This window comes from Apodemus sylvaticus, chromosome 13, assembly GCF_947179515.1.
Source record: "Apodemus sylvaticus chromosome 13, mApoSyl1.1, whole genome shotgun sequence".
NCBI classification, from domain to species: domain Eukaryota; kingdom Metazoa; phylum Chordata; class Mammalia; order Rodentia; family Muridae; genus Apodemus; species Apodemus sylvaticus.
Genome location: NC_067484.1, coordinates 90,546,397 through 90,567,646, shown reverse-complemented (window position 1 = coordinate 90,567,646; position 21,250 = coordinate 90,546,397). Strand labels below are relative to the sequence as shown.

The 21,250-nt window shown below is 41.7% G+C and overlaps 2 protein-coding genes and 1 non-coding gene across 3 annotated transcripts in view; 1 reads left to right on the top strand and 2 right to left on the bottom strand.

Annotated features, from left to right (window-relative positions):
* Positions 1 to 3,359, bottom strand: part of Ss18 (SS18 subunit of BAF chromatin remodeling complex) — a 250,263-nt gene extending 246,904 nt beyond the window's left edge. The window contains exon 1 of the mRNA XM_052156043.1: positions 3,355 to 3,359. The gene's annotated coding sequence lies outside the window, so the exon portion shown is untranslated. The remainder of the gene's footprint in view (positions 1 to 3,354) is intronic.
* Taf4b (TATA-box binding protein associated factor 4b) overlaps positions 1 to 6,344 on the top strand; it is a 92,681-nt gene extending 86,337 nt beyond the window's left edge. Inside the window, exon 15 of the mRNA XM_052156039.1 lies at positions 2,027 to 6,344. Coding sequence (XP_052011999.1) covers positions 2,027 to 2,194 — 168 coding nt within the window. The 3' untranslated portion in view covers positions 2,195 to 6,344. The remainder of the gene's footprint in view (positions 1 to 2,026) is intronic.
* A 5,678-nt stretch (positions 6,345 to 12,022) lies between these two features.
* LOC127664303 (U6 spliceosomal RNA) lies at positions 12,023 to 12,129 on the bottom strand. Its single transcript, XR_007973151.1, has one exon. It is a non-coding gene; the product is annotated as a U6 spliceosomal RNA (small nuclear RNA).
* Positions 12,130 to 21,250: the final 9,121 nt, after the last annotated feature.

Genomic DNA, 21,250 nt, shown 5'->3' with positions numbered 1-21,250 from the left:
TTGTGTATAGCTTCTGATAGTACCAGAAGATACAGTCTTACAGCAAACTCCCAGTTCCTCGGGCACCTCCAGTCCCTCTTCTGAAATGATCATTGAGCCTTGAGTGGAGGTACAATTGGATGGTAGATGTAACTGTTTGGTCGGGGCTCCATGACTGCATTTTTATTGGTTGTGGTTTTCTGTGGTGGTCACTTACTGTTAGAAAGAGATTTCCTTGATGAGGGCTGAAGACTACTCTTATCAGTTAGCATAAGAACACAATGTCTATGGATCATTGTTAGGGATTATGTTAGTAGTTAGTTTAGTTAGTTGTATTAATAACCGTAATTTCTCCAATGCTGAATAATTAGCTAAGTTTCTAGTACCAGACATGAAATCTGTCTTGTTGAATGGGTTCAACTAAGAGCTGTTGGTTACTGCCAAGATATGTACAGTACCACTGCACCATTGGAGTTATGATACCGTGCTGGTTGCTAATGTGGTTCATAGATGGCAAAACTCAGTAAGACTGTTGGATGACTTTTTTATTGTTGTTGTTGTTGTTGTTGTTGTCTAAGTGACATTAACATAGCTCAGTGGATAAAGTACTTTCTACAAAAGCCTGATGACCTGAGTTTGGTCCCTAAGATCCACATAAATAAAGGAGAGAAGCAACTCCACAGAGCTGTTTTATGGCCTCCACATACACACCATATCACACATATGCTCTTCAACCCCAAATCATACAGCCAAAAAAAAATAATAATAAGTAAAAACTTAAAAAGGAAAATTTAACAAAATAGTGCATAGATGTCAATGTTTAAGAAACTGTCTTATTGCAGGAATACTGGCTTTCAGTTCATTCTTAGATGAATTTGAAACTCACATTGGCTGTTTTGTTTATAATCAGTAAATTTGGTTAAGAAAATATTAGGCTGGTAGTGCAGCCTTTAAGTGCCAGCACCTCAATGCTTTGGAGGAAAGGGAAAGTAGAACCTTGAGTTTGAGGCCTAGCCAGACCTATACAGTGAGCTCCAGGCCAACCAGAGCTAAATAGTGAGACTCTGTTTCAAGAAGAAAATACTATGGCTAATCCATGCTGTTCTTCATACATTGCCAACTTCCAGAGGGCCATAAATAGTAGTCATTGTCCTTAGAAAGCTTCTGGTTTGGTGGGCTTGTGGTGGTGTGGAATCATCTTCGAATTACTATTTATACAGCATGAGCTTCTTAATAAATTTCATTAGATGAATAGATTGTCCTTGAGTGACCTTCTGGAGATCTGTGCCTATTGTATGTAGCCAGAGTCCTTTGTAAAAGAAAATGGCAAGTGTGTGTTTGAAGGGAACCAGGATGGTGCTTACCTGGCACCATCAATAGTACCACATAGCACAGTGGCTAACGACACTGACTTCAGATCAAATTAAAAATGGAGTCCTATTCCACCTTGCTGTGAGGCTTATGACACATGACTTCCCGAGGCCAGAATCATTTTCCTATCTTGTCTAAGCAGTGGGAGGCAGCCCTGTTGCAATGTTGTACAAAAACGGAAGAGAGGAGACAAATTTTCAAGTGGAGGTCTGGCCTTTGGGGAGCCATTAAAGATCTTTTGGCACTGTAGCTTGATCAGCTCTGTACCCTAATGGGCTTTTGTTATGTTTATTTTTACAATTGATGCACAAAAGGCTGCTTTGTGGCAGTGGCTTTTTACATGCATGTAACCCTTCAGCACTATGATCAACATAATAAATTCATCCATCACTTTGAAGTTTTTTGTAAAATTTTTCAAGTGGGAAGTCTGACTGGGAAGGGCAGGAGAGTGGAGCAAAAGAGTAGAACACTTGGAAGAGAAGAGATCTCTCTCCTAGGCTCTGCCAGGTCAGGAGAGAGGAGCGAATGAGGTCATGAGGTCATGACTTGAGTGGGTTGAGTCTTCCATAATACATTCTCAATGGACAGTGCTACATGTGCCACAGCAGCAGGCTTCCCCTTTATGAAAGTCCTTATTTTAAACTACCCCTCTCTCTTTTTTTATTTCCCTGTTTAGAGCTTCAAAGATAACCCTTCTACTTCTGGGACTTCCAGCCTAACAGCCACCAAACCATTGCTTCGTCCAAGAATCACAAGAATCTGCCTCAGGGACTTAATATTCTGTATGGAACAGGAAAGAGAGATGAAGTATTCTCGAGCCCTATACCTTGCCCTTCTTAAGTGATTGCTCCATCCATCCAGACGCATACTGTTTACTGCCAAAGAAGACACTGAGAGCACTGTTGCACTGTTCTGAAATCTACTCTGCAAGTGTCACCAGTATGAAGACCACTGTTTACACTGGCAAGGCTTTACTGCATCTTGTCTGTATATCCTGTGGATTCTTGCAGATGAGAATGCAGATGCTTTCTAAAAGTCAGTACTATGTGTACTTTATATAGAAGTATCAATCACCTACTGACCTGTATTTAATTGCAATAGCTAGGGACTCTCTTTACCTCCTTCATTTGTTTTGTTGTTTCCACTCAGTAGCAACGAGGTGCCTTCCTCTGATACAGTCTGCATCTAGATAGAGGATAAAGAAAAAATCAGCATGTATCCTGTACTGAACCTGTCTCCCAGTGTATGATTTTGTGGTCTGCAGTTAGAGGTTACTTAGCTGACGGTGACAGTTACTTTCTGTAGCTGTCACAAGTGTGACAAGCTACAGAGTAAAGGTAGAGTCAACTTGGGTTAGTTGTGTCAGAATTATACAGCTGATATGAGGTTGCTGACTCTCTGACTTCCCACACTGCAGCGTTTCTGATACCCAGTGAGGGCCATCCTTTTCAGCCAAGTTTTAAAACTAAAATCGCTACTAATATACCTCACTGAAACATGGAAAAGGTAGAACATACTGGGAAAAAAAAATGAGGCCTGCCGGGCAGTGGTGGAGCATGCCTTTAATTCCAGCACTTGGGAGGCAGAGGCAGGTGGATTTCTGAGTTCAAGGCCAGCCTGGTCTTCAGAATGAGTTCCAGGACAGCCAGGGCTATAACAAAGAAAGCCTGTCTCAAGAAACAAAACAAAACAAAACAAAAAAACAAAAAATGAGGCATTGCATTCAAATTGACAAAGGATGAGAATGGCATCCTGAAACAGATGTGTGCAAAGAGACATGGCTGCTCTGGGAATGCCAAATCTGGTCCTTGTTTTAGTAGTGGGGGAAAAAAAATCATAGATCAACCAAAGAAGAAAGCCTAGCAAATATTTAGTTACAGTATTTCAAAAAAAGGATGATTTGTTTTTGTATTATTTTAATCCCCAAAAAGGAGTTCTTTCTCTTATAAAGAATCTCCCAGTAACCATATGTTTTAAGCATCTAGTGCTTTTCAAATTTCTAACTGCTGGTAAGAACATTTAAACAGTAGGACTCCCTTTGAATTGTTTATTTAAGAAGTACTGTCAGTGTCTCGCTCTTAGGGGGTGGGTGGCTCTAAATATGAACACCATATTATGTACCTCTTTCTGAGGAGGAAGCTAATGTTTAAAGTACCTCCTCTCTCCCTTTTAAATCTACCCGGGTATATTATAGCTGACAAAAATAATGGTGAAATTGAAATCACATACCGAAAGAATGCCAAGCTCTCCTGGGGAAACATTTCCAGTATGTCACTCTCTGTCCTGTTCTTCCCATAGGGACTATTATGGCCACATTCTATACTGTTGTAAGAGTTTAATTGGCCACAATTTTTGTTTTAACAAGTTGTGTAAAAATGCCATAGATTATGTATATGCTTTAAAAAGTACCTTACCAAGAAATCTATACCCAAACTTGTATATGTAAATGCCTAGCTTTATTTTTTGTAAAGTGCAGCATACTCCCACATTTGTATAATCTTATTAATCAGATGTTTAAAATTATTTCAAATACACCATTAAAAATAATTATTTTATGATTAAAAACAATCAAAATTTTGCTCAGTCGTTAACTTTGCAGCAGTTTCTATTAGCAGCCAGTCCCTGGAGGACGCAGATCTGCCTGGCAGTGAGTATCTTATTTATTTGTATTTGGGTTCTGTGGACATTTGGGTGCTGGAATTGCACTTTTTAGATCTAAGTATCTATATCACTTCCTTCGAAATAGTTGTAATTTTGCCCACTATTTGACTCAAAAAGAAAGCTAAAGATAGTCATTATGAAAAATTTTCTTGGTCCATTGAGTTTTTCTTACCAAGATATTCTTTTTCAAAATTTTTAATATAAAACCTTTTGTGATATACATATGTATGGTATATGTATGGGTGTCTTCCTCTCTCACCTCTCCATCTTGTTTGAAAACAAAGTACTGAGTCCAGAGCTTACTTATTGGCTAGACTGGCTGGCCAGCAAGCCCTGTGGGCCTTCCTGTCTTCACCTTGGAGCTCTAGGATTTCAGGAGTGCACCACCATGGCTAACATTTTACGTGCGTACTGGAGATCCAAACTTGGGACCTTATGCTCACCAAAGCAGGCACTTCACCCACAGAGCCAGTTCCAAAGTTCCTTAATGTGCATTTCGAAACTTGTGTTGTACAGGTTTCAAAACCAGTCTTATACAGAGAAAAACAAATGTGTGTATCCACGATATACACAGTTAGCAAAATAGAGACTTTCAGGTAGATTTGTTCGCCAGATGCATTGTGTTTAGTACACAGTGTTAACAAGTCTTTTTTGTTGTTGGTGGTGGTATTTTGTTTTGTTGTGTGAGTGCTACGGATCCGACTCAGGCTCTCACGTTGTTACAGCAGATACTCCTACTCACTGTCACCTCCCTAACGCCAGTAGTCTTTTCAGAGAAGCATTGCAATGTTTTCTTACTTTACTATACGTATATTTACTATACATGTGCATGATTTGTGGGCATGCACATGTAGAGGTCAGGGGACAACTTCCAGGAAGGAGTTGTCTTTTATTATGTGGGACTGGAGATCAGATCAGACCAGATCGTCAGGCTTGGCAGCAAGTGTCCTTAACCTGCTGAGCCATTTCACTGGCCCAACAAACATTTTTAAAGTGTATAAAATTCTTCAAAATTATATGTGACATAAGTTGTGTTTCATTATAATTTTGTCAAGAGAAATGTACTTAGAATTAAGACTTAGTCTTAGTGATGTCATGGTTCCAGCAGCAAGCACAGCAATGTCGTGGCATCATTTTTAGGAAAGTAACAGGACCAAGGCACATGCTGACTTGAACTTGTCACTTCGTATGTTGTAGAATGAATCAGTTAAGTGTGTGCACAGATTTGTCCTCAAAGTTCCAGTTACATTCTACAGGGGTAAGCATACTGTGTCACATGTCTTGAGTATAACCTAGTTTTTACTTTGTACCATTTTTCTTGTGATACTCTATCTCAGTTGTCAACATAGTGAGCTCTAGAATCACATAGGAGACAGATTTCTGGGAATGCCTCTTTGAAGATTAGTCACTATCTTCAGCATATACACAGCATCTTTCGTTGTGTCAGGCTGGTTCTACTCTTCAGCAAGTCCTTGGTGGTCACTTAGTGGTACTGGCATCTCCAAAATGCTGAAGTCTCTGCAACTGGCCTGTATCTTTGCCACTGGCCCCTCCTGGGCTCTCTTCAAGGACTCTGCCCCTGATACATGGTGCCAAGCCTCAACATCTCTCCATGAGCCCTTCTATCCTGGATCTACCACAACTAAGTCTATACCTTCACCAATGGCCTCTCCTCAGGGACTGCAGCACTACCACACAGTAACAAGACTCAGATGCTCTCTGTGAACCCTGCACACCTTCAAAACAGTACTACCTGGGTGACTCTTACACTAACAACTTTAGTTATCAGCACATGATACATCCCTGGATATAGGTTCTGTGTGCTGACCTCAAGGAAACACTTCCCAGAAGATTTCACCTCAGTGATGCCAGTCTCTTCTTAATCACCACTAATTTCTCAGCTGCAGTTGACCATCATCAATTGTTACAACAAAACAAAGGTTTTACTTTAGCAGCTCTGGTCTCCTGTTAATCACCGCCAATTCTGCTGGCTAGTTCTATGTGAACAGAAGCTAGAATCCTTTTAGAAGAGGGAACCCCAATTCAGAAAATGCCTCTACTAGGTTCACCTGTGAGTAAGCCTGTGGTATACTTTATATTCATTGATGATTGATGTGGAACAGTTTGGTTCTCTGTGGGTGGTGCCACCACTGGACTGGTAGCCCTGAGTACTGTAAGAAAGCATGCTGAATGAGTCAGGAAACAACACTCCTCCATCATGGCCTCTGCTTCAGCTCCTGCCTCTAGGTTTCTGTCTTGTTTCTGCCTTTACTTCCCTCAGTGATGGACTGTAATGTGGAACTGTAAACTGAAATAAACCCTTTCCTCCTTAAGTTGCTTTTGCTCATGGTGTTTTATCACAGCAGTAAAAAAAACCTGTGCCACTTACTTTGGGCAAATTAGTTTACTTTTGTTTCCTCATCTTAAAAACAAAAAGGTCTATAGGGTGGCTGTGAGAATTTAGTAAAGACTGTGAGTAAGTTATTCAGACCAGCCTACCAAATATTATAGACATAATGCAGGAGTAATATTTATTTGTATTGGGGGATTTTAATTGACAAAGCTTTATGTCCTACCCAATTATGTACTTGGCTAAATTCCTGGGCATTGGAGTCTGGTACAGGAAGGCACAAGAAGGATCTCTCTCTCTCTCTCTCTCTCTCTCTCTCTCTCTCTCTCTCTCTCTCTCTCTCTCTCTCTCTCGTGTGTGTGTGTGTGTGTGTGTGTGTGTGTGTGTGTGTGTGTGTGTGTGTGTGTAGGATGGGTGGATTGAACTCAGTCTGGCCATATTACCACAGCTCCATTCCTGTAGGAGCTACTTGTTACTGTGACAAAATATCTACCAGGAGGTTGCTTAAGGGAGGACTGTTTATTCTGGCTCATGGTATAAGAGATACAACAATTGATCAAGGTTGGCAAGGCATGGCAGCAGGAAGGTGAAATTGATGGTCACATGGTGTCTGCAGTTCAAACAGATGAATGCTGGTGTTTAGCCCCCCCCTCTTTATTCAGTCCAGGACCCCCAGCAGGTGTGAAGATGCAGCCCACATTAAGGATGGATCCTCCCTGCTCAGTTTATAACGTTCTGAAAGCATTTTTTATAGACATAACCATTGTGTTTCCCTGGTGAGTATAAATCCAGTCATGTTGACAATTCAGATTAACTATCACAGTCCTTATCCACTGTTCTGGATCATTTTATGTCAACTTGGCACAAGCTAGAGTCATCTGAGAAGAAGGAACTTCAATTAAAAAAAAATGCCTTTATAAGATCTGGCTGTATTCAAGCTTAAGGAAGTTTCTTCGTGATTGATATACATGTACAAATGCCTAGCCCATTGTGGGTTGTGCTATCCCTGGACTGGTAGTCATGAGCCCTATAAGACTGCAGGCTGAACAAGCCTGTAAGCATGGTCTCTGTATCAGCTCCTGCCTCTAGGTTCCTTGACCTTTTTGAGTTCTTGTTCTGACTTCCTCCAATGATGAGCTACAATGTGGAAGTAAGTGTAAGCCAATAAACCTTTCCTCCCCAACTTGTTTTTGGTGGTGTTTCATTATAGCAATAGAAATCATAAGATAGCCACACTTATGACTTTGCTTCCTGTAGGGTTAGAAGCTGTAACTGCCATTCCTCCCAAATTTTTAACTGAAAACATATAGAAACATATAGGGGACATTGAAACAGTATAAAAGGACACACCAGAATGCTACTTTGACAGATTCCCCAGGGTCTCCATCCCATCTCAAGATCCATCCATTTTCATTAGTTTAAAACAAATTACAATCTGTGCAATTCCTATGTTCTTACCCTCTTACTTGTGTATAAGAGCATACTGACAATCTTTTTTTACAGTCCCATTATTCTTAATCCACCTACCTATTTTCTAGATCAGGTATGCTAGTAGAATCTTGTTATAATCTTTATGGAAAAACAATTTTCACTTAGAATTTATTATTTTGTAAATGTCATGAATTTACCATTTTATAAGTTATACTGTTTCACTAGAATCTACCAAAATGTGCCTGTAGGTTCCACTATTCGTCCACCAAATAAGCACTGTAAGAATGACAGAAGAGGGATATCCTATGACTAGTACTGGAGGAGGAACATGGCAGTGCGGCAGGAAACAAGGGCAGTTGTTCACTGGGAGGACCCACTATGTTGCTGTAACTCTGAGATATCACTGGTGTCCTCCTTCCACTGTGAGCCAACCTGAATTCAAGATCATTCCAACCTCTTCTCTGTGAGATTTATATTCTTAATTTTTTTAAAAAAAAGTGACAATGAATGGGTCAGATCAGGGATGATATCAATTTAATACAGGTGTGAACATGGATGGGATCGCCTGTGTACCCAACTATTCACTTATCAAGCCTCTAATAATCTGTTGGTGAGGTAACATGCAGTACAAAGAAGTGAGATGCAGTGTGTGTCTTGGAAAGGTACTCTTCAGAAATACGGAATACCTGCATAAATACTAATATATGGTCAGGTGTACTCTTTTCCCAAAACATAATTATGAGACTGGATTTTTACAGAGTCCTTAGAAAAGAAATATGTTACTGAAGTGGAATACTCATGTTCAGTGAAGAAATAAAAATTGGTCTCAGCTTCGGGAAAGAAAACATTTTAAGAACTATGTACCACAGTAGTCATACAGAGGTCAGAGGATAACACTCTAGAGACCGTCCTTTCTTTCCGTCTTATGCAGGTTCTGGAGTTCAAAGGTTGTAAAGGTTTGCTTGGCTGAGCTATATCACTGGCCCTCAAGTCATATATTCTAAGGCTTTAGGTAATAGAATGTACAAAAAGAGGCTACCAAATATCAAGTATAAGGTAAAGCAAGCATTTACCTCAGCTGACTATTTAAATCATGGAGGGGAGATAACATTGGAAATCTAAGGATGGGCTCAGTCATACATTCATACTATTCAAACTGTTCCAAAATTCAAAAAGAACATGAGACTGGTGAAGAATCCACTTTTTTCTAGATAAATTCTTCACAATTTGTGATTCAAAGAAATTATAAAAAAAAGGAACTGAAAGTGTCACCTGCAATCTTTTCAGCTCAAAGATTTTTTTTCCCCTTGATTATAAGAACAATACACTCTTACTGAGGAATTTGGCAAATAAAACCATAAGAAAGCTGAAACATGACTGTCAGCATTTCTGGTGCATTTCTCTCTGGGCTCCTATGGAAACCATACCATTACCTATGGAAAGCATAGGTATTTTCAATCTATTAACGAAGCACTCTGTCCTATGTACCTATCACAGGAGATACCAGAGGATGCGTGAAGAACAGCACCAGTTGGAGAGAAATAATAAAGCTGGGCAGTTCTGTCACTCAGTGTGATGTGGAGGCCATGTTTCTCATTCCCTCAAGTAGCTCATAGATTGCCTTAAACTATTTCATCTTGCTTACCTGAGGGACAAGACGAATATGCCCTTCCTGTCTCATTACTGACAGTAGTCCTTTACATGTTGAAGTCATGTCAGAGAAAAATACCACAGTTCTATCTATCCAAATTAGTAGATTGAAAGCTAGTATAAAAATGTAAGCCTTGAGTTTGATACATAGGACTCAGAGCCTTTTCTGTTTGTAATATTAATGAAGGCTTTTCATGGAAAGGAAAGGAGTTGCTGGTTGGCTTTTGAAGCCTTTCGTGTTGGGGCTCCAATCCTAAGGCTAAGTGGATTTTTCTGTGGTGATTTGAATGAAATTGGCATCCATAGGTTCCTATGTTTGAATACTTGGCCCTCAGTTGGTTGAACTCTTTGGAAGGATTGAGGGCCGTGGCCTTGTTGGAGGAGGTGTGTCACTGGGAGTTTTGAGGTTTCAATAGCCCAAGCCATGAGAGGTTATCTTGCTCTCTCTTTCTTGTGCTTGTATATCCTGTTGTAAGCTCTCACTTATTGCCCTAGCACCATGTCTGCACTCTCCAAAGAAACCTTAACTTTCAATCGGTAATACAAATATCTCTCACCACATAGCTCTTAGTAATGTTAATTCTTTTTTTTTTATTGAATGCAATCTTCTTTTTTTATTTTTATTTTTATTGTTTATTGCTTTTTTATTCGATGTATTTTTTTATTTACATTTCAAATGATTTCCCCTTTTCTGGCCCCCCACTCCCCGAAAGTCACATAAGCCCCCTTCCCTCTCCCTGTTCTCACACCCACCCCTTCCCACTTCCCTGTTCTGATTTTGCTCTATACTGCTACACTGAGTCTTTCCAGAACCAGGGACCACTCCTCAATTCTTCTTGTACCTCATTTGATGTGTGGATTATGTTGTGGGTATTCCAGTTTTCCAGGCTAATATCCACTTATTAGTGAGTGCATATTATGATTCATCTTTTGAGACTGGGTTACCTCACTTAGTATGATGTTCTCCAGCTCCATCCATTTGCCTAAGAATTTCATGAATTCATTGTTTCTAATGGCTGAATAGTACTCCATTGTGTAGATACCACATTTTTTGCACCATTCTTCTGTTGAGGGATCCCTGGGTTCTTTCCAGCTTCTGGCTATTATAAATAGGGCTGCTATGAACATAATGGAGCATGTATCCTTATTACCTGCTAGGGAATCCTCTGGGTATATGCCCAGGAGTGGTATAGCAGGATCTTTCGGAAGTGACATGCCCAGTTTTCGAAGGAACTGCCAGACTGATTTCCAGAGTGGTTGTACCATCTTACAACCCCACCAGCAGTGGAGGAGTGTTCCTCTTTCTCCACATCCTCGCCAACACCTGCTGTCTCCTGAGTTTTTAATCTTAGCCATTCTGACTGGTGTAAGGTGAAATCTCAGGGTTGTTTTGATTTGCATTTCCCTGATGACTACATTTCAAATGGTAAAACCTTTCCTGGTTTCCCCCCTCCCTGAAAACCCCCAACCCCTGCCTCCAAGTATATGCTCCTCCACCAGACCCACTCCCTCCTCCTCCCCATCTCTCAATTTCCCTTTGTTGGGGCATCTATTGAGCTTTCACCTGACCAAGGACCACTCCTCCCACTGATGGCAACAAGGCATTCCTCTGCCACATTTTTGGCTGGAACCATGTACTGTTTGGTTGATAGTTTGGTCCCTGGGAGTCCTGAGGCATCTGGGTGGCCTACATTGTTCTTCCCATGGAGCTGTAAACCCCTTCAGCTCCTCCAATCTGCCCTCCAATTCCTCCATTGAGGACCACACGCCCAGACCAATGGTTGGCTGCTAACATCTGCCTCTGTATGTGAAAGGCTCTGGCAGGGACCCTCCAGAGACAACCATAACAGGATCCTTTTGGTATGCACTTCTTGTCGTCCATAATAGTGTCAGAGGTTTGGTGACTATTTATAGGATGAATCCCCAGGTAGGACAGTCTCTAGGTGGCCTTTACTTCAGTCTCTGCTCCACACTTTGTCACCTTTATTGCTCCTATGAGTATTTTGTTTCCTTTCTCAGAGGAACCAAAACCCCTTCACTTCAGTTCTCCTTCTTGTGCTTCCTGTGTTCTGTGAATTGTAACTTGTTTATTTTGAGCTTTTGGGCTAACATCCACTTACCAGTGAGTGCATACCATGTGTGTTCTTTTGTGATTGGGTTACCTCACTCAGGATGACACTTTCTAGTTCCCTCCATTGTTTAAGAATTTCATGAATTCATTGTTTTTAATAGCTGAATAGTACTCCATTGTGTATATATACCACAGTTTCTGTATCCATTCCTCTGTTAAAGGACATCTGGGTTCTTTCCAGCTTCTGGTTATTATAAATAAGGCTGTTATGAACATAGTGGAGCATGTGTCCTTATTGCATGTAGGAACATCTTCTGGGTATATGCCCAGGAGTGGTATAGCTACTGGCTATGTCTAATTTTCTGAGGAATCGCCAAACTGATTTCCAGAGTGGTTTTACCAGCTTGCAATCCCACCAACAATGAAGAAGTGTTCCTCTTTCCCCACATCCTCTCCAGCATCTACTGTCGCCTGAGTTTTTCATCTTAGCCATTCTGACTAGTGTGAGAAAAAATATGGAACGCTTCACGAATTTGCGTGTCATCCTTGTGCAGGGGCCATGCTAATCTTCTCTCTATCGTTCAAGTTTTAGTATATGTGCTGCTGAAGTAAACACAGTAATGTTAATTCTTACAGAATTATATCTTTGCCTCTATTTCCAAAGGGAGGAAGACAACCGATAAATGGCAATTTGAAGTCTTTTCCTTCAGCACGGTTCCTGGTTCTAAAAATTTCATGACTTCCACAGACAACGTTGCCAACTAGAGACTGCATTCAAATACAGGAGTTTTTAGCAGACATTTCTTATTCAAACACCATAGATGCCTAGTACTAATTGTCAACTTCATAGAATCTAAGCTCACCTGCAAAATGTAGTTTGAGGCATGACTGTGGGGGATTATATTAATTGCTTTAAGGTGGGAAAACATACCCCTCATGGATGACACCTTTCCCTGGATGAGATCTTGGGACCTTACATGTGGAGAGAGGAGCTGAGGAAAGCACAGTGCATTCATTACTCTGCTTCCTGATGATGCATGGAATGTGACCAGCTGCTTCAAGCCACTTCTTCTTGGCTTCAGTGCTGGGATGACTTGAACTGTAGGCCATAATAAACTCTTTCTCCCTTAAGTTGCTTTTATGAGAGCATGTAGCAGCAGGAAGTTACAGCAGCAGGAAAAGAAGTCAAGTCAGAGAGCACAAGACACTTATTTTCTCACAGTTCTGAAAGCCAGAAGTCCAAATGCAAGACTCCAATCCAAGCAGGACCACACTAACTCCTCAGGTTCTTGAGGACTCTTAATTGTCTCTTGGCTACTGGTAGGGCCTGGCTTGTGACAGAACTTTCCCTGCCCTTACATGAACCCTCTGAGTCTTTATGTGTTCTCTTACTGAAAGGACTTAGATTCAAGGTTTGTGTCTTAGGAGAGAACTCACATCTGGTACTGTATTCAGGGTATAAACTTGTGCTTAGTCCACTATGACCTCATCTTGGCTCTTAGAAATAACATCTGCAAATACTCTCTTTTTTCCAGTAATACATTCTAAGGTTCCAGAGGACATGGATTTTGGAAGGATACCCTTCAACCAACTATAGAACCACACTATGTATTATTTTTTATCTTTAATAAGTCTTATACCTTCAATCTCTGAGTTCAGAGATAATGAAAATCTAAAGTTTGTTAAGATAAAGTGTGTTGATTTTGTGTCTCCTTAGACTAGAAACTTAAAATTTTATGGTATGCAAAGATAGTGTCCATTACTTTTGCTACCTTTCTGTTCAATTTAAAACCAGACTTAAATTCTCTATACATCCATCTTTTTTGAGAAATGTCTTTGTTGTGATTAAAACAGTGACATGTTGGAGTTTCTAGTCTTATACACATCTTCAAGTGAACATCTTCAGAAAACTTTTTTTTAAATTTTGCGTGGGCCTTCTAGTCTTAAGGAAGTTCTTCATCAGGTCGTTTATATATAATCTTAGTAAGGGGGTCTTGTGAATTTATTAAATTTCAGGAACTTCTTTTTAGTTGTTCTAGACTTTTAAGTTGTTCACTGAGGTTTGCAAGTTTTATTTACTTTTTAAGTCTTAACAAGTGTCAATCTAGGATGAAATGTTTCAATGCAGAGGAAATTGCTGTACCACACTACCCTCTTAAAGCTCTTTCCTCCCCCCCCCCTCCTCTTCATGATGTTTTCTGAGTCTTTGGGAAGGTGATATAGATGTCTGATTATTTTTCTGTCTGGCTGAGCACCAGACTAGGGTGTCATTGCACTGATCATTTCTTCTTAGTTTTACTAGTTAAGAGTCCTCATAGTATACCTTCCATTTCCATGTCCAGTTGAAGCTGACAGACACAGTGGCCTGTGAGCATAAACACATGTATAGAAGGCAGTTTGACAGGTGTATCACATTTACTTAAAAAAATTATCAGTGGGCTCCTGGGACTATGATTCTTCCAGCCACAGGCTTATAGCCTGGATACAGCAGCAGATGTGAGTTCTCTCCTGGGAAGCAAACCTTGAATCTAATATGAAAGTTTTTTCCACCTAAAGCAGTTGTGCCACTATTTCAACAGTGGGTACATCTTGCCTGGCATGTTGCTACTATAGCTACACAGGGCACATAGCCAAGCAAAACTATTAGTAAACATTTCCCCTGAGCAACCTGTATGGTGTCTTGCAGCATTGTGGAATCCAGCTGGTAGAAAGGAAGCTTCTAGTTCAGTCTCAGGTTGATTTTTAAAATGTCCTGCAGCTAAAGCTGGTAGCACCTTTAGCAATAGGGGCTGATCATCTTGTATCAATAGCTGTTATGATTTATGAATCTTCAGCAGGGGTAGCCCACTCCTGGTACTGGGGTTTCCACCCACAACCTTTTCCTAGTCCTTGGAGTGCCTTTCAGTGGTTGCCTTTATTGTTCTTCCGGGTACTTTTACAAATGTATGATACATGCAGACTTAGCATTATTTAAAGAAACCCTTTAGAGTCTAAACAGCCTCTCTGATTGCTCACCATCATCCATTCAAGTTGGTTTTGGATGGCTAAGAGGAGAGTAAAAAAATAAATGTTATCAAGGCCCACTACAGGATCATGAATTAGACTGTTACAGGATCTTTCATTGCTTCTTTAAAAGCCTTTAAAAGCCTTTTCTCAGTTCAAGCAGTTGGGGTGCCAAGTGTCCCCTGATTACCATAGTTACTGTACTGGGTCATTGTGAAGGCTCATGTCTCCATGTCTAATCATGGATTTTTCTTTTTCTAGTGAAGCTGAGGAGTCTCTTCTCAACCTTACTGTGTTCTCTTCTCACTGATTCTTGGTTCCAAGATTTGGGTCTCAGGAGGGCTTCTTAACAGATCTAATTTGACCTTTCTTTCTCATTCAGTTCTCCAGCTATAAGAAATGGCTGGCCAAAATAAATAAATAAATAAATAAATAAATTTGAAAAGAAAGAAAGAGTGAGAGAAAGAGAAAGAAGAGAAACAACAGACTAACACCTCTGTCTCCTCATCCAATTTACAGGCTGCTTCAGAGTCCACTGTGAAGAGTGCAAGCCACATGTCCCTTTGTCATTGTAATTTCTCCTGTAAGTGGTCACATTCTTCCCGGCATAGCAGCTGAGCCTCAGTTGCATCTACTGTGGCCCACAGCAAAGGCCATGTGCATGACACCACAGCCTCCTTACAATCCCAGCCCTTTGCTACTTTCAGAATTGCAGTTTCATCTTTACTCTAGCAGATGTTTTCAGAACTTCCCACTGTCACTGGTGAGGACATGTGAGTTAGTTATTCAGGCAACTATGTAGTTTATTATGCCTCTCAGCCAAAAGTTGTCTTTGTTTTGAGATAGCGTCTCATGTAACTCAGACTGGCAGAGCTTGCTGTGTAGCTGAGGCTGGTCTTGAACTCCTAATCCTCCCTCTCTACATTCTGAGTGCTGGGATTGCATGTGTGCACCCAGCTTCAACATTATGTCTGCCAATGACTTCATAAGCAGGTCTTCTGTGTTCATTCCTTGTCCATAAATGTGTTGAACAAGACAGGGCCAGCAATAAAAGCACAAGGCACGTCACTGCCCTTCAACACTAATCTACTAATTAGCCCTGCAGTCCCTTCATGACCAACTCTAACTGTATCTAATTGACCATACTGTTGCAGAGTTCACAACGTTGTCATGGCAATTGCAATAGTGATACCTAGTCATGGTATCAGCCCCGCCCGCAGCCATCTCAAAGAACATGACAAGGTTAGGGGCTGAATTGTGACACATACAGCCATTCCTATGTTGAAAGCCTAACCCCAAGGAACTCAGAATCTGAATATATTTGGAGAAAGAAGGGTTTAAAGTAGAATTAAAATGAAGCTATAAGGACCCTAATCTATCTGTGCTCTCTCTCTCTTTCTCTCTATCCTTTTTGTTTTTTTTGTGGGGGGGAGGGTGGTTTCTTGTTCGGGTTTTTTGTTTGTTTGCTTGTTTGATTTGGGTTTTTTTGTTTGTTTGTTTGTTTTTTTGTTTTTTTGAGACAGGGTTTCTCTGTGTAGACTTGGCTATCCTGGAACCTGTTCTGTAGGCCAGGCTATTCTCAGACTCGGAGATCCACCTGTCTCTGCTTCCTTAAGTGCTGGGATTAAAGGTGTGAGCTGCTGGCAACTGATGACTTGTTAAAATGAGATTAGGATGAAAACAGACAGAGGGAAGATCCCGTGGAGACACGTGAGGCAATGGCCCTCTGAAGCCAAGGACGCTCAGCTCAGCTCGGTTTGCCGCAGCCCACCTGGGGTCTCAGCTTTCCCTTTCTGGCCTCTAGAACTCTAGGAATTAATTTCGATGTTAAGCTGCCAGGCCTGTGGTGCTTTGCAGTAGCTTCCCTTCTTCTTCCTTTGCCTTTTAGTGGCGTTGGCAAACCCTAAGTGTGACAGAATGGTCAGGAATGAGATCTTACTGTCCATGAAGTAAATGTGACCATAAATGAGGCTACATTTAAGACATCTTTAAAATTTAGGGTTTCAGGAGGGGGTTGGTTGGTTTGTTTTTGTTTTTGTTTTTGTTTTTGTTTCCCTATTTTCTTTAGTGAAATCATGGCAACAGTAAAAAAGATTGCCTCAAAGTAAAAGAGCCCTTCATTGGGATTTCAAAGTAACTGGACATGCAAGATGTCCGCATTCATGGGATTTAGTCAAAGGTTACAGAGCACTCCACTCTTGGAACAGTTTCTATACGTCTATGCCAGGTTTCATGGAGCACAAACCCTTCAGCACAGAGCACAAGTAGCCGCCGCCTGTCATGGTTTTATATTGCCCGTGTGTTTGTTTAGTGTGGTATGCGCCTTAGCTTGCATGTGGAAGTCAGGGAACAGCTGATGGGAGCTGGGTCTCGCCTTCAACATTGTGGTTGCAAGGAGTAAAACTCGGTAAAGCTTGGCAGCAAGCACCTTACCTGCCGAGCCGTCTTGTTGGCCCTGCTTGCTCACCAGCTGTCCTTTGTCCCTGCAGTAGCAGAGTCTCTTTCTTTGAACTCTGGTACCTCCATGCTTGGTCTCTGTGTCTAGAGCCAGCTTTTGGCTGCTGCCTTTGGTCTCTTCTGCACGCCCCTGCCCATGTACATCATCTCCAATCCGTGACCTGTTAGACGTTCTCCCTGTTGAGTGCAATCTCACTGATATCTGGCCAGGCTAAAAATGGCTGCTTTGGAGTCAAGGGACAGTCCCCATTGCAGACGATCTGGCCAGGTGGCAGTGTCACAGGCATGGACACATCTTGGCAGTGTTGTGTGAAGGAAACGTTTGCCCGTCAGGCAGGTCACCTAGTGTGTGATCCATGGGCCAGCCTCTGAGTATCACCTATAAGACTGTTATAAAAAATAAATACTTGGTGATTCTATCAGAATCAGAAATGTCCAGATAATTTGCATATGTGTTATAAGTGCTAAGAACTTCAGTACAAATACATGCTTACTAATTTAGTAAATCTGGATTTCTCAGTATAAAAGAGTTGTCAATAACCAATAACCTCATGAGTCAGACCACATCCAGGCTTAGGAATCTTAAAGCACAATTGAACTTTGACTATCATCAGATTTCAGACCCAGGAACAGAAACCTAGAGAGAGGCCATTGGCCTAAAGACATGGCACTAGAATACATTTAATTTATGTACAAATGCTAGTATTATTTTTTTTTAAAAAAAAAAAATCATTAGCAACCTGGCAACACAAGTCAGTTTCGGAGCCAGATCTGTTTTAGAAGTGGTTCTAAACCTAAGGCAAAGATGAAGTGGCTCATTGCATTCTTCAACTGTACGTAAAGTGCAGTGCTCAGGTGAGGGAAGAGCCCTCTCACGAAGAGAAATACTGCCAGCTACAGGGTACCACACTTAGCCGTGCACTCTAGTCATATTTTGGTCAGACGTTAGCATTATTTGCCTTGTGTCTAAGCAGTTCCTCGCATATCTTTTATATTTTCAATTTCTGTTGTTTTTTTTTTTTCACATTCATTCGCATGTGTCTGCGCACGTCTGTGTGCAATGGCATGTGTATGGAAGTCAGAGGACAGTGTATGAGAGGTCACTCCCTTCTGCTTTGGGGATCTCCGGGCTTGAACTCAGACCCTCAGGCCTGGCAGCAAGCCTACTCAACCATCTCGCCCTCTCAGGTTCCGCTTTAATTCCTATCTGAATGTCTTTGAGCCACAGGAGGATGCCCAATCTTCAGTGTTATCACTCTGCTTATTCCTTTGTTTCTGGCTGAACCTGGAGCTTCATCATGCCCCAGGGATCCCCCTGTCTCTCCGCACCCACAGGCCAGCACTGGCACTGCAGGTTCACACACCCAGGCCCAGCTTTCCCAGTGGATACAAGGGTCCTTACGCTTGTATAGCAGCAGTTGTACTTGTTATCCATCTCCCCAGCCCTCTCATAAATTTCCCACACAAGTTTTCCATCCAAATCAGACAGCATGAAAATAAAAGTAATTGTAATAGTAACTAAAGTAAGTAAAGATTTTCATTGTTAAATGGGCTTCTGGGGAACTAATAGCATGGCATTATGATTGTGAAAAAATATTTTACGTTCTTGAGAGTTTTCTCCACTGAATTTTCCATTTGAATCATAAGTTATTCAAATTAAAACTACTTTTCTTGTATTTTGTAGTGGTTCTAGCCACTCATTATTAACCACAGAATTTAAGAGGGCTTTTGGGGTCCTCCAACAGAGTTTTAAACACTGATATAAGTAGCTCACTTTATAGGCGAGCAAATATTATCTGTGCATCTTAATTTCCAAATGGAATATCTAAGATAATCTTAAAAAGAGGGAATATTTGTATTAGCTCATATTTCAAGTTTCAGTCCTTGAATAGTTGCCCCGTTGCTTGGGACCAGTGTAAGGCAATGCAGCACACAGTAGCATAATAGGGGCAATGGTTCCCAGTGTGACAGCCAGGAAGTGAAAAGAAACAGGGAGGGGCTGAGTGAGGTCCCAGAATTCCCTTTAAGGGTAGATCCCTTCGCCTAACTTCCCCCCCTGAAAGCCCTGTGTCTTAAAGACTCTATCAGTTAATCTCATCCCAAGCCAGGAGTGCATGGGACACAGGAGCCAGTGGTACAAGCCAACGCATTGTATATGGCCACATCAAAGCAGAAAGCTGCCCAGCAAGGTCGGACCATCTCCTGTGCTACTCACATGCCCCTGAGGCGTTCAGGTCTAGCCTTGGACGCTGCCTGGATCTGAGTGTTTGTTCAAGCTACCCTGTCACACATTGATCCTCCTTCCCCAGCTACAGAGCATAACTTTAGCAGCCCACCCCGACTTGTGGTCCATAGATTTCTTGTCTGTAAGTTGGATCATTTCGCACCATTCTTCCATTCACCCTTGAAGTGTGGTGCTACCGTTGTCATTCCATGGATTCTCATGCTCATTGATTTTACATCCATGTAGCACACTCTGATGAGTGTGTCTGTATCAAATGATACACCTCATATCAACAGGGTCTGGGATAAAGAAGAGCAGACCTGCTGAAGGAGCACCCTCGTGTGGCAAGGTCTTTGGTCAGGTGGTTAGAAGAGTGTGCCAAGGGTGAGCAAGACCCAAGCACTGTGAGATGTCTGCCTTGACTGCCACCCCTGTGACTATCTGCCTCCGCCTTCCTTTACTTTATCTTCCTCACACACAGTAAGGACTTACTAAGCCTGGACCTGGGCTTAGTGAGGAAACTTGCCTGCCGACAACTCTGCTGACTTGAGTTTGATCCCTGTGTTTGACCATAGTAGAAGAGAGCCAACTTCCTCAAGTTGTCATTACACACACACACACACACACACATACAGTGGCACATTTACACCCCCCATCACATACACATTAAATCAATCAAGAAATGTAATTAAAAAATGAATAGATTAGGAGAATAATACCTTTTTTAAAAAAATGTATCACATGCATATCACATTCTAAGGAGGACTTGGATGATCTGAGTTGCTGAATCACTACATGAGATGCACTGCCCATGTGATAGGTTGGGGAGGTACATGTTAGGAGACCTGCTCTTAGGACAGAGCCTCTCTGCTTTTGTACAGCAACTTAAATAACACACAGCAGTTATTCAGGCCAGTGTGACTTCCTAGGCAGGGTAAAGGCACCATGGTGTATTTTTCATGGGAGAATTCTTAGTTTATGAAGGCTGGGACATATCTGGACATATGTGGAGTGACAGCTTTTCTAAGGAGTGCTGGAGTGAACTCGGTTGAATTATCAGACCCCCTCCTGGTTATTTTGCACAGAACATGTATCTCAGGTCCTCTTGATCTGCTTTCACATCCTAGCATGTTGACCACAAGGAACAGTGCCTCGTGCCCCTTCTGCCTGTGATTTCTTACCATGGCCACCCAGTGGACCTGGTCTTGGATAGGTCATAGGAATGATGTCAAGCCATTCCCAGCAGCCCTTCAGCCTGCCAGGAAACCACACAAGTCTCTGCTCATTTGGTGTCCTTAGAAGGAAAAAGGAAAGCGGAATACTTGACTAAGTCTGAAATTCAGAGCTCTGATCTTCAAAACCATCGTGGTAGTTATGGAGGAAGGAGATGCAGGAAGGTTTTGATTAATTTTGAAAGGAATTTCAAGTCAGATGGCGGATGTGTTTTGAATTCTAGGTGTGTGTTCGAGGTCAGCTGTGATTGTACTTCTCTGTGACGCACAGTTGGAGGACATCAGCTGTGATTGTGCTTCTCTGTGAAGCACAGTTGGAGGACATCAGATGTGATTGTACTTCTCTGTGAAGCACAGTTGGAGGACATCATAGCATTAAGCTGTTCGTGTTGGCCTTGCTCCTCACCTGCTTTTCCATTTCCTGCCCCTCCCCCATGGTCTTTTAGGGATAGTCTATCTCTACCAATTCCTTGATGTTAATTCTCTTGACTACCATTCTCTCAGGTGCACACCCACATGGTTCCTGTGTCAAGACTCTGAATCTTACTGTGACCTCCTTTTGCTCCTACCTGGTATCATTCATGATTTTATCCCTAAACTTGTCAGGATTTGAGGGTATGCCCTGCAGAGCCCATAGCATTCGTAGCCCTTATCCTCTTTCTGGGACTCAAGGACCTCACTCCATCTTCTCCTTCTCCTAGGTGGTTTAGGGGTTAGAGTAGAGAGTAGATATAGTCTCACATGAGACGCTGGGCAGTTCATTCCCCAGCTTACCAGTGTTTGGTAACATATAGCAGGTACCTTTTCACTACAACCCACAG